The following is a 13,684-nucleotide window of genomic DNA, read 5'->3' on the forward strand; positions in this document are numbered from 1 at the left end:
GAGGAGAGCAGAGCAGAGCTGTCTAGCAGAGAGGGGCCTGGCCCCAGGGCTGCCTCAAAGCCATGCTGTTTTCACAACTCTGCTGTATCAATTGAGCTGATTTTGCCCTGAACAGTTTCCTTCATTGCACACCAAATCAGAAATTCCTGTTGGCACTGAATTGGTGCCAATAACCATGGGTTGACAGTACTCACAGAAAAATATATGCAAAGTGCTTCTCCAATGTCATCAGCCTCATAATTTAGAACTTCTTGCAAATTCCTAATGAAAATTTTGGTTTAAAATTTTAATTTATTGGTCTTAAAACATTTCAAAAGTAATAAATGTTCAATGGAATAATTGGGGGCAACAGAAATGTATAAAATGCCATGTAAATTTCCTCTCCTGCACCATCCCATTCTCTCTTTCTAGAGTTAACCTCTATTTAGTTTTGATTGCTTGAACCACTGCTAAGACAGACACTGCTGTGTCTTGGTAGAAATTACAATAAAAAGTCCCTTCCTCTAGACCAGTGATTCTCAACCAGGGTGATTTTGCTTCCCCACCCCCAGTGGATATTTGGAAAAATTGGGAGACATCTTTGGTTGTCATAATTAGAGGAGGGTTACAAAACAAAACAAAAAAGCAATTAGAGGAGGGTTGCTATTCACATCTAGTGGGTTAAGTAAGCCCATATGCACCTCAACATCCTACAATACCCAAGACAGCCTTCCACAATAAAGGATTCTCCAGACAATAATGCCAGGCGTTTCCCAACCCCTCCTCTACATTGACAATACAGGGCATAGAGTATAAATCTAGCCAGTGTGTTCTTCCACTAACAGTACATGAGGGGAAAATCCTTTTCCCCAATCTGGCTGTCAACTCTGTATTTTATGAAAAACCTTTTGATAGTTGTCAATCTATAAAGCAAAAAATGACATTTCATTTGTATTTCCTCAATTACTAGTAAGGTTGAGCATATTTTCATTTCTTGATTAACCATATATACACATATGTGTGATGACACATATACAGTACTGGGGTTGGCAAAAGTAAGTTTACAGTTGTGAGTACGTGAAATATGGAGTTTATTTATTAATTATTGTCTTACTGTTATTATTTTGTATCTTTACTTATGATTTATCTTTAAGATAATGATGGCTGGAATTTAACCTACTTTTGCCCACCTCTGTATATTTATACATCAGAGATACTGTACTAATCCTTTGTCTATCATATGGTGCCAGTATTTTCCTCAGAGGATATAGTTTGCCTTTTAACTTAGAACAAGCATTTTTCAACCCTTAAAAATAAAGTTGATAACATGCTGATTTATTTAAATAAAGTAGATATGATTAAATACAATTTATTCAAAATAAATATAGTAGGTATGATTCGCATTAAGAATACTGTGTACTGTCTAAAGCAACTGTTTCCATCCGGATAAACTGAAGACACCAGGCATTGTTTATTGTACTGGTCAATAATTAGAGAAACATTTGGCCTTTTCCATTTTTGAAGGTTTACTTGACTATAAGTCATGCTAAAATTCAAATTCATCTAAAGAGCATACATTTATTGAAACTGAAGGCCTTTTGTGTGTCTGTGTCTCTGTGTGGAACATCATTTATGCCGAGACAACTAAGACTTACTAGATAAAGTCCAGGAAAAACATTTACTTACTTTCCCAAAAGGGGACTGAGTTCTTTTAAATCTTCCAATGACGGCTTTTGGTCCAGAAGTTTCTTACACAGAGCCAGTGGGAAAGGAATATCTGCAACATTTAAATGGTACAGGGAGAGTCCACACAGCCTCCCAAAGAGGAAATATCTCTCCTTCTCAATTTTAGCCTAGAAAGGAAGAAGGAAAAAACCCCCTAGCCATAATGTATTATAAACAATCAGTAATCACTGGGAAATTAGATTAGCAAAAAATGTTTTTGGTTCCCTTTTCTACGAGTCACAAATTAGAAACAAAAGGGGTTTCAAGAAAATAAAAATTTGAGGTTCTTACTGTGGCTGTATTACAGTTCAAAATTCTTCCATAAGTTAAAACACAAATTAAGAGTTCACAAGATTAAATAAATGAATGCACTTTTTGTTCGTAACAGCATATCTAGAATATTAAAAAATACGCTCAGATAGCCTTATAAACTAAGGTTTTCGATATTTAATTTTACAGGCTTTGCCTTCAGATTCATGTAGAAAAACAACACTTTGGAAGAAAGGGTGAACTTTATCTACACTTTGAGCAGGCATCAGGCATGCCAGGTGTGTGTCAGACGAGTGGTGTCCCTTCGGCAATATAACCTTCAACCAAGGTGTCCCTACAGGGACCAGTATACGGGTCAGGGGAGGTGAGTGGAAGGAAGGAAAGCGTCCTGATGATATTGGCTTCACTCTCCTCTCTGCACTGGCCACATCTGGCCAGACTATCACTACAACCCAACCAAGAGATCACTAACCTGCTAATCTTTTAAGATTTCTTTTCCAGCAACAGCCTTGCTGTTAGTAGGTGCATGACTCTGAGCCACCATCTACTTGTCCAATTTCTTCTTAGAGTAATTGTGAGGATAAATGTTAAAATGTCTTTGATTTTTGAAAATGAGTTAAAAATACAAGTATACTCCAAAGGGGGCCTCCTCTAACCTGTTCAGTTTTTATTTCCTGTATCTGTAATGGGTCCCCTGGTCCTAGCTGATTTATTCTCTTCACGGAGCCATAGATGAATCAGACTTTTGTTTGTTTTCTATCCATCCATATAACACAATGCTTAAGAGTAAGGGGTTTGGCCTGGCCAGTGTTGCTCAGTGGTTGAGTGTCCACCTATGAACCAGAAGGTCATAGTTCGATTCCTGGTCTGGTCATATGCCTGGGTTTCAGGCTCCATCCCCAGTAGGAGGCATGCAGGAGGCAGCTGATCAATGATTCTCTTTCATCATTGATGTTTCTATCTCTCTATCCCTCTCCTTTCCTCTCTGAAATCAATACAAAATGTATTATTAAAAAAGAGAGTAATGGTTTTGTCTAGTCCTGAATCCATATTCCAGCTTAGTCGCTTGCTAGTTGGATGTCTGTAGCTTATTTAATCTCTCTGAACCTGTTTATTGATCTGTTAAATGGGGACAAACTAAATACCTCACGGAGCTGATGTAAGGGGTCAGCAGTACGCTATTAGTTATGTTTGGAGAGTCAAAAGTTAAACACAGACTTTCCATTGTGTGCGGAAGAAGGGATCAGCACCCCTAAACCCCAGGTTGTTCAAGGGTCAACTTACATCCCTTGCTTGCATCTCTCTGATCTATTTTGTCCTGATCCTTCAACATCAACCTCATGTCTCCACTTTTCCATTACACTTTCTCCAATTACTTTCGTTCCCCTTGATAACTTTCTCTCTAATAAAGAATTCCTAAAATTTGGATAGTGCCCTAAAGTTTTCCTGGCACTTTCACATTTGGATATATGCCTTGCTTGTTTTATTCTCACAACAGTCCTGTAAAGCAGGCAGAGCAGAAATTATGACAGCCATTTTATAGGCAAGGAAACCGAAAACCCAGAGAGGCTAAAAGACTCACCCACCATCACTCGAGATTACAATTCTGGGCTTCCAACTCTACATCAGTGTATCCTTCCCTACACTTCCGTGCTCAACAACTATTACACATAAAGTCAGCAATCCAAACTTTAGAAACAATTGCTGAAGTTCATGGTGTTTTAGTCTTATCACTCTATCTACAAATACAAAAAGAGGAAAAGGATTGTGTCCTATACTAATTTGAATCACTCACAATATTTAATACAATATAGAAACTCACGAAATAGTCAATAAATGCTTGTTGTTTGACCCATAAAAATCCTACCATTTGTACACCTTAGCCATTTCTATTTTCTAGAAGTTCATTCTTTCTCAAAAAGATACAGATCACTTCTCAGTACTTTTACACACCCACTCATCTTTCTCTTCCTTTCCTTGTTCCCTGGGTCCCAAACTTCTACTATGGAAAGAACACTTGGGAAATTTATCAGAAAGGGGATCCATAAATTGAGGCTCAACATGATTCTTTTTAGAATTATTTTCTCTGTGTTTCTTTTTTTTTTAAAATATATTTTTTATTGATTTTTTACAGAGAGGAAGGGAGAGAGATAGAGAGTTAGAAACATCGATGAGAGAGAAACATCGATCAGCTGCCTCCTGCACATCTCCTACTGGGGATATGCCCGCAACCCAGGTACATGCCCTTGACAGGAATCGAACCTGGGACCTTTCAGTCCGCACGCCGATGCTCTATCCACTGAGCCAAACCGGTTTCAGCTCTCTGTGTTTCTAATAGAGACATGAAGACAAGTTTTTCTGTTATTTTAAGGTATGTTTACATTTTGAGGATCCTTGTAAAAGTATAATCATTGCAGAAATGAACTGCCTTATTAGAATTAGCAATTATCTCTAGGATTATATTAATAATTTCTCTTCTTATAGAAACATTTTAGATTACTGCATCTCAAAATCTAGGAAACCACACAAATATCCATCAGAAGTGACTAGATAAGCAGCATGTAGTACATCCATACAATGGAATACTACTCAACAAAAGGGAATGAGCTTTGGTTACATTCAACAGCATGCATGACTCTCAACAGAATTATGCTGACTGAAAGAGGACAGACACCAAGACTACTTGTGCTTCCATTTCTGTAAAATTTTAGGAAATTTAAAGTACTCTATAGTGACAGTTGTTGCCTGGGCATGGGATAGGGGGCACCAGAGGCGTAACAGCAGGGGAGGAGTTGGGTTAGAAAGGGATATGAGAAAAGTTTGGGGGATGATGTGTAGGTTCGTTATCTTTTTAAAAAATATATTTTTATTGATTTCAGAGAGGAAGGAAGAGGGAGAGAGAAATAGAAACATCAATGATGAGAGAGAATCACTGATCTGCTGCCTCCTGCATGCCCCACACTGGGGATCGAGTTTGCAACCTGGACATGTGCCCTGACTGGGAATCGAACTGTGACCTCCTGGTTCATAGGTCAACACTCAACCACTGAGCCATGTTGGCCAGGCTATTTTCATTATCTTGATGATGGCGAGAGTTTATTGGTATATATGTATATCAAAACTTATCAAATTGAAAAAATCTATGTGCTGTTTATTGTATCTCAAGTGTACTTCATTAAAGCTGTTTAAAACTAGAAAGTGCATATGAATTACTTGACGATCTTATGAAATACACAGGCCTGAGATTCTGCTTTTCACAGGTGTTGCTGGAGCAGCTGCTCTGTGGACCATATTTTGAGTAGCAAGGCTCTATGTGACCTAATTTTACATTATTTATTTACTTAAAATAGTGTCATTTTTAAAAATTGATTTTAGAGAGGGAGATAAGGAGGGAGAGACATCAATGTGAAAGAGATAACATGGATTGGGTTAGTTGCCTCCCATACATGCCTGACCATGCCTCAGCTTGGATGGCACCCACAACCTAGGTATGGCCCCTGACTGGGAATCAAATCCATGACCTTCCAGTGCACGGACGATACTCCAACCAACGCAGCCCCACTGTCCAGGACCTAATTTTACATGATTATGTATGGTTCTCATGTTGTAATAGATGGCATAATTTTTCTGTTCTAAAAAAAAAATAAGAAAATAAATAAAAGACTTACACTGATAGGAAACCACATGTAGGAACCCTCTTCAGGATACATGAACATTCCATATTCTGTCTTGGTCATCTCTTCAAACATGAAGTAGAAGAACTCGGACTTTACCCCATAACCCACAGAACAAATTTCGTTAATAAATTCAATCTGAGGAAAGAGAACACTCCCAGAGTTAAAATATAATGCCTTGACCTTTTGTAGAAGAGTTTCACACTTCCTGCAGTCACCAGAATTCCCAGAATCCCACATCTCTTACTTCACTGCAATCTGTTCTCCCTCAATTTGCTCCTGAGCAGCAGCTGCCATGAACCTATTTATTGTCCGATTATTGTATACTGAGTGCATGGGGCTTTTACACTGCCATGAACCAAGTGAAGGGGATGCTAGCAAGACTTAATCATTTACCAATTATGTTGACCAGCGTCTTAAACCAAATTCTGATGTACTTTAATCCTCTGGGCCACTAAATCCCCTGATTCTTCTATCTTGTTATCTGTCTTCATTGCATCATTCAGACTTTATAGCTTTGGCCCAATCAACAACTATTTAATTTCTCCTACCTCTCCCCTCATTAGGACTTTTGATAAACAGCCCTTCCAACCAGCCTGCGCCTGGCATCTTTCCAGGAACCATGAGCCCTGCCTGCCCATACCCCTGGGGTGGGAGATCAATATGAACTGGTCCCTCTTTTCTAAAGTCCAGTTTTGGACTTTGTGGCCGAGTGCACTCCCAGCTTTCCTCTCTAACGACTCCTTCTCTACTTCCTTTCTTGGATAATTTCTTTTTATCTTTCTAATACAAGCATCACTAAGCTTGACTAAGAGTTCTCTGTTTGCGTGGAAGATCTTATCTATTGCCACTTTGATCAACTGATTCCTTGGCCCTTGACGGTCATCTCCAAGGGCCTGCCTCTCATTCCATCTGGATATCCCAATAACGAATTAAGCTTACTTCCAATTTTCTCATTTCTCAGTGGTTGAGTGTTGACCCTAGCACGTCTGCCTCTGTCGTGGTCAGGACACACTCATAATGGGCCTTGACAGCCTTGCCTTGCTCAGGGTCTGTATTTTGATCAGATCTCTCTTACCTTCTTATCTCTTTGTCATCTCCTGTAGCAGAATCATTTTCAGTTCATTTCCTCATAATCAAGATTTAAAGGAGAGTAGGTACAGAGGGAGACATACATCTAGAAAGTCTGGCTTATAAAATATTTTGTTTCCCATTGGAGTCCCATGCTGAGAAATACCCCTCTCCTGTGTGAGTCTAACCCTCTAGGTTCTGGTTTCTTCTCTGAGAACCTAAACCTTCCCCTCATGGCTGATATCGAGAAAATCCACTCCTTTCTGAAGGGACTCCAGCTCGAATCTAGAGTTAGTCATTATTTTATAGCCTCAATAAGGCTAATAATCTGAGGTACCACACAATAAAATTCCTACAGGTGCCCACAAAGGGTGAAGTGAAGGATAGTTAGTTAGAATCAATACAGTAGTGGAAGTTCTACAGCTAAAAGTAGAGCCAAAATGTAGGAAAAGTGTCTGTTCCACCTGCTGCTTGTGGATTGCACTGACAGCCCCAATTCTTCACCCCTCCTTGACCCGAGTCTTTTGCATGTCACTTTGCAGTTCCGCCCTTTAAAGAGGCTGAGCATATTTCACCAGCTCTTGATGTGGGTTCAGCCATGTGACTTGCATTGATTAAAGCAATGTTTGTTGTGTGACTGGGCTTGTTATTTCGTACCTCTGGCACTGTTGTGAGAAGAACATCTTGCTGGTCCCAGGAAGAAGATGAAAAACAGGAAGCAGAGCCAAATTTCCTCAGCCAGGCCTAGCCTAGATCAGTCCATCCCTAGCCAACTCCCAAACATGTCAACAGGTGCATACAGAATCTGCAAAGCCACCCAGATAAGTTCACCCTAAATCAGATCTTCAACTGAACTGCAGATTAGTATTGTAATTTTAAGTCATTAAGCTTTGGGATGGTTCATTATAGCCATAGGTAACTAGTTAATTTATAATCCCAATGTTCAATTAAATGTCCCATTGCTTTTCTCTGAAGGGTAAGCAAGGAATTCTGGAAATCATAAGGCTGATAACTATAATTGCAAACGCAGGCTCTTCTTTTGCTACATTAAATAACTGCTTCTCTCCCACATTAGTAAAATGTCCAATGAGACTTTTTACCGTACCACCAATTCTTTCCGAAGGTCAGTGACTTCAGCTTGGTTTAATCGATGCAGAGCATCATCAACTAGGTGACTTCGTCTGACTTGAAGTAAAAATCCGAGTGAAAACATATGTGTAATTCGTGACTCCTGGAAAAAGAAATATTTTAGGAATCGTCACTGGAATATTAGGAAATATTTAACATTTCAGATAAACCCATTTTGTCTAACATACAATTATGCCTACCACTGCTACATATGCTCATATTGTAATTATTTAAGAAAAGAGCATCATATGCACACTATAGAAGATAAAAAGGTGGAAGAATCTGTGAAACTGTGGTATCTAGGAATTTTGTACAGAGGATTAATCATCGTGGATGTACAGCTAAATAATTAAAAGCTATCTCTGATCACTTATTTTAGTAAACATGATCCTTAAAAGCAACAGTGGTGTCTATGCAGAGACATTCTCCCACCAGTTTTTAAGAAGAGTGTTAGCACAATAATCCTCAAGAATATATGGGCAGTTTGGAAGCCGAGAGATAATGTGAGATGTAGGAAACAGACTAGAGGAAAGACTTGCTCAAAGAAAAGTGTTCTCTGTCACCCTACATAGTACCTCCATTAAGCTTTTCTAAATTCTCAACATGCCCTCACCATTTCAGCTCCCTGCTCTTGTTTCTGCTGAACTCCCTGGGATTAGAAATCTAGTGTTGGAATTATTGGCCTTGCTTTGACCTTTAACCTTCCTGTAGGACTTCTGCTATATCACAAGGACAATAAAAGAATATTTAGGATTCATAAACCAATGCCACTATTGAGACAGCAAGACAGGTGGATAATAACTATCCTAGTCCAGGTTTCCAGACTGTGTGTGTTTGCCAATATTAGCACTCTATAAGCTACTCAGAGAAGTGCATGCATATGGCTCTGGGCTTGGGAAAGCCCTGTCCCAGATCTCTGCTACCACTATATACTGAGAAATTATATGTGATTCCACTAGATTCTTCTGGTTTTTCCCTAAGGTCTTTGTTGTAAAGAAGCTCCACAACCCTAGCTGGCTTGGCTCACTGGCTAGAGCGTCGGCCTGCGGACTGAAAAGTCCCGGGTTCAATTCCCGTCAAGGGCACATGCCTGGGTTGTGGGCTCGATCCCCAGTAGGGGGTGTACAGGAAGCAGCCATCATTGATGTTTCTATCTCTCTCCCTCTCCCTTCTTCTCTGAAATCAATAAAAATATATTAAAAAATATGTTATTTAAAAAGAAACAAAACAAGAAGCTCCATATTTGTAGGGAGATGGAACAAGTGCTATTTCTAGTCTTTTCTGGTGGTGGGTCATCTCCTCCTGTGGCCTTGGAATCTGCAGACACTTCAGGAATACTGACTGCTAAGCTACATGTCCCGTGGCTCTGAGTGACGAAGTGGCCAGCAATATCCTGCACTGACTAGCAGGGAAAGGTGTATGCGTCCTGCTGTGGCCCAGGCTTCTCTTGCCTTCCCATGAATTGGACTGGAAACCTGTGTATCCTATTTTCCAGGCTCTCTACTCCCGTTCTCCATGTACTGGTCTCCCATTTCTACATTTGTGCATTTGGATTGATAATGTAGTTTGGAGCTTACCATTTTGACTAAGTCCATCATCTCTCCTCTGGAGGACAGGACTGTGGAACCTGCTTTGTGACTTCACCCATGACAACTACAACTAAGAATTTTCTTGTCCTCAAACATTTCCCAATCCTTCATAGTATGTAACTTGCCTTGGTCCGCGATGCACTCAACCCTCACTAACAGAGCAGACAGGCTAGGCAGAAAATTTCTATAGAAAAAAATAATGTAGAGAGAAAGATTTTCTTAAAGGGAACTTAAGGGAAAGTTAGGTTTGGGAAGGAAAGATTTAATCTATTTTCTCCCATTACCAGGAATGTCAGGAAAATTGAAAAAAAAAAAAAAAAAAAAAAGAGGTGGCTGGGAAACAGAAGAGATGACCAAGTCAATCTGATGATAGACACTAATAACAGTAACTAAAGGGAGAGTCCTTAACTGTGGAACGCTTTTAGCCGAAAGTTCTTTGTCCCTCTAGGTTGAGTATTATTAATAAACTAGAAGCCTGGTCCATGAAAATTTGTGCACTTGGGGGGGGGGGGTGTCCCTCAGTCCAGCCTGCTCCCTTAGTCCGGGAGCCCTCAGGGGATGCCTATGCTGCAATCTGGCCTCCCACTGTGGGAGGCGACCAGCACGGCAATCGGGGACAGCGCTGGCCATCTAGCAGCCGGCCCTGCCCCCCGATTGCCCCTCCACCGCCGCTGGTCACTGCCACCCCCTATCACTCTCTCCTTCCTCTGCCGGCTGGCACCTGTCTTGGCTGACCTGGTGCTGCCCTCTCACCGGCCCCGCCCTGCCCCCTGCCAACCCGTCCTTCTGCCATTTGGTGGATTTGCATATTAGGCTTTTATTATATAGGATGTGGTGTTTATGGATTTATCAGGCATGGCTCATTGGAAAATGTCATATAAGCTCTATAATTAATAGGGAATGAAAAGGTAATACTTTATTACTGAAATGACTCCTTGTGTGTATGTGATGTCCCAGACTTTTCACTTACATGGCCCATCTCCTTTGAATTATTAGCAAAAGTAATGGGTATGTTTCTGATTCCTTTAAGTCGTTAAATTCTGTCTTATAGTCTTCGTTTTTTTCTTTTTTCTTTTGTTAATCCTCACCCAAGGATATTTTTCCTTTGATTTTTAGGGAGAGTAGAAGAGAGAGGGAAAGACAGAGAGAAACATTGATGTGAGAGAAACACATCAATTGGTTTCCTCCTGGGCTGGGGAGGAGCCTGCAACCAAGATACATGCCTTTGACTAGAATTGACCCTGGGACCCTTTGGTCCGCAGGCCAACGCTCTATCCACTGAGCCAAACCTGCTAGAGCTCTTATAGTCTTTCTATAAACATCATAGAAAATAGATATGAACCTTTCCTGAGGAATGGCCTAGAAAACAAACTTCAATGATCAAAAAATGTTTGGAAAATCTTTAGCATAATGTCTGGGCATGTGGTGAGTATAACTGAGAGTATAAGGCTGATGGTGACAAGAGAGACAAAATACCATGTAAGTGTTTTGTGGGAATAATACAACTCCCAGAAAAAGAGTGGAAGGAAGAGAATAAATGGAAGACAGAATAAATTCACTGGGAATAAAAGAATATCAGTTGGGGCTTATGAATCAAGCTCCAAGACCTTTAAAGAAATTGTTATTTACACATTGTATGCGGGAAATGTATTTATACGTTTTACGTTGACTGTAGTAGTAGAGCGCGGGGCACGTATTAATACTTTTTTATAGACTAGTGGTAGAATGCGGATAACGTATAAATACGTAAACTAAAGTTATCGTAATTTTACTGAATGTTGCCATTTGCGCAAAAAATTAGCAAAAATGGCCTGCGCCACCTGGTAGCGCGCGATAAAAACTACCCGCAAACAATGTGTTTATTGATTTTAGAGAGATAGAATGGGGCGGGGAGAGAGAGAGAGAGGAATATTGATTTGTTGTTCCACTTATTATTCATTCATTGACTGCTCCTTGTATATGCCACGACTGGGGATCGAACCCACAATCTTGGACTATCGAGATGATGCTCTAATCAACTGAGCTACCCAGCCAGGGCTCAAGCTCCAAGACTCATAATCAGATATGATAATCTAAAGAGTAACTAAGAACTTAGTATAGTCACTAAAACTGGATAGAGAGAAAAAGAGCATTTATTTGATCATTTCTGTATTTCTCATAGTAGGAAAACATTGGTTATTAGCTGAAGAAAGTGAGGCTGTGGCCATTATATAATAACTAGAGGACGGGTACATGAATTCGTGCATGGGTGGGGTCCCTAGGCCTGGTTGGTGATCAGGGCCGATCAGGGCCATCTCGCCCAGTCCCGATCAGGGCCAGGGCAATTGGGGCCTGCTGGCTGGGGGAAGCAACAGGTGGAGGGACCACAAGTTGGCTGGCCAGCCCCTATCGGGGTGAATTGGGGCAGCCGGCTGGGTGGAGGGACTGTGGAAGGTTGGCTGGTCGCAGGGAGGGATCAGTGGCTGGCTGCGGGAGGTTGGCTGTGGGAGTGCACTGACCACCAGGGGGCAGCTCACCTGCTCCCTGGTGGTCAGTGCACATCATAGTGACTGGTCAACCGGTTGTTGAAGTCATTCGGTCGTAACGGTCACTTAGGCTTTTATATATATATATATATATATATATATATATATATATATATATATGAAACATAAATTAAAATTAAATTGAGCTGACTGGTGTTGCTCAGTGGTTGAGCATTGACCCATGAACCAAGAGGTTTATTCCTAGTTAGGGCACATGTCTGGGTTGTAAGCTGGACCCCCCGGTGAGGGGCATGCAAGGGGAAGCCAATCAATGATTCTCTCGCATCACTGATGTTTCTCTCTCTCTCTCCCTCTCCCTTCCTCTCTCTGAAACAAACAAAAACATAATTAAAAAAAAATTAAATTGGAATATCATGGCTAACCCATCGAATTGGAACACGGCTTAGTAACACTGCATTGGTTATAATGTAAAAGGGGCATTTCATGCATTGCTGGTGGTAACATAAATTGGTACAACTACTATGCATGGAAAAGGATTACACATTAGTCTGCCTTCTTATATGGACGATTTTTCAGGGGAGCCAAATAGCCCTCATTGATGAGAAAAAGTTCTTTACATAAAAAATAAAAAAGTTAAAAAAGTAAAAGTTCTTTGCAGTTCATAACTTTGGAAGAAATGATAATACTAGAAATGTTGCTGTTTTGCAAACTTCAACCAAAACAATGGATAAAATTTATACTAATAAAAGGGTAATATGCTCATTAGACCAGACGTGTTCCAGACGTCCTTCTGGACAAAGCTGCGGCTGCGAGGGCCGAGGCAAGCCACCACAGCTGGGAGGGCCCATCAGAGAGCCCTGGCCTGGTGGGCAGGGCCTCCCTCTGCGTAGCATTGATCACAGAGCCCTGGCAGGGTGGGCAGAGCAGGCAGGGCCTCCCTATGGACAGTGATGTGTGGCAGAGGCCAGGCTGGGTGGGCAGGGCCTTCCTGTGGGCGGGGATCAATGGCAGAGCCTCGGCCTGGTGGAAAGGGCCTCCCTCTGCACAGCATTGATCACAGAGCCCTGGTAGGGTGGGCAGGGCATCCCTCTGCTCTGCAATTGATCCCAGAGCCCTAGCAGGGATCAGACCTAAACCAGCAGTCGGACATCCCTCTAGGGGTCCCAGATTGGAGAGGGTGCAGGCCAGGCTGAAGGACCTCCCACCCCCGTGCATGAATTTCATGTACCAGGGCTCTAATAATGAAATAAAAGATTAATGGGAAATATTACAATGGAAATACCATGTGGTCACTAACTGAACCCACTGATGAATCTCAGCATGAATAAGAATGAAACAACAAAAAATAATGCTCTGAAGTATGGAGAGGTGAAAAGAAAGTGGGCCTAGGATTTGCTTTAAAATAATTCAGCAAAAATACTAACAACTATTAAAACAACAATAATAATAAATAAAAGTGTAGCAAAATGTTGATGACTGTTAAAACTTTGTGATGGGATTCATTACACCGTTATTTCTATCTTGTATATGTTTGAAATTTTACATAATAAAAATGTAAGGCATACATACCAGTTTTTTCAAAAAGGAATCAGCTTGCCATAATTTAATTTTGGATAACAAATTAAAGATAAATGGAAATTCACTGAAAATAATGGGACTGAAATTTCCTGGAGTTATCTAAGAAACAAACAGACAGTTTTGATCATTAAAAGCAGAGAAAAATGTCATTCCTTTACTTCATCACCTTAAATTATTTCTTTCT

The 13,684-nt window shown here is 40.7% G+C and overlaps 1 protein-coding gene across 1 annotated transcript in view; it reads right to left on the reverse strand.

Annotated features, from left to right (window-relative positions):
- LOC308532172 (E3 ISG15--protein ligase HERC5-like) overlaps nucleotides 1-13,684 on the reverse strand; it is a gene marked incomplete at its 5' end in the record, with an annotated part of 51,897 nt that overhangs the window by 6,455 nt on the left and 31,758 nt on the right. The window contains 5 exons of the mRNA XM_081109467.1: nucleotides 195-261; nucleotides 1,666-1,832; nucleotides 5,643-5,786; nucleotides 7,825-7,950; nucleotides 13,492-13,599. Coding sequence (XP_080965593.1) covers nucleotides 195-261; nucleotides 1,666-1,832; nucleotides 5,643-5,786; nucleotides 7,825-7,950; nucleotides 13,492-13,599 — 612 coding nt within the window. The remainder of the gene's footprint in view (nucleotides 1-194; nucleotides 262-1,665; nucleotides 1,833-5,642; nucleotides 5,787-7,824; nucleotides 7,951-13,491; nucleotides 13,600-13,684) is intronic.

The sequence above is a fragment of the Myotis nattereri genome, assembly GCF_964212035.1.
Source record: "Myotis nattereri genome assembly, chromosome: 1".
NCBI lineage: Eukaryota > Metazoa > Chordata > Mammalia > Chiroptera > Vespertilionidae > Myotis > Myotis nattereri.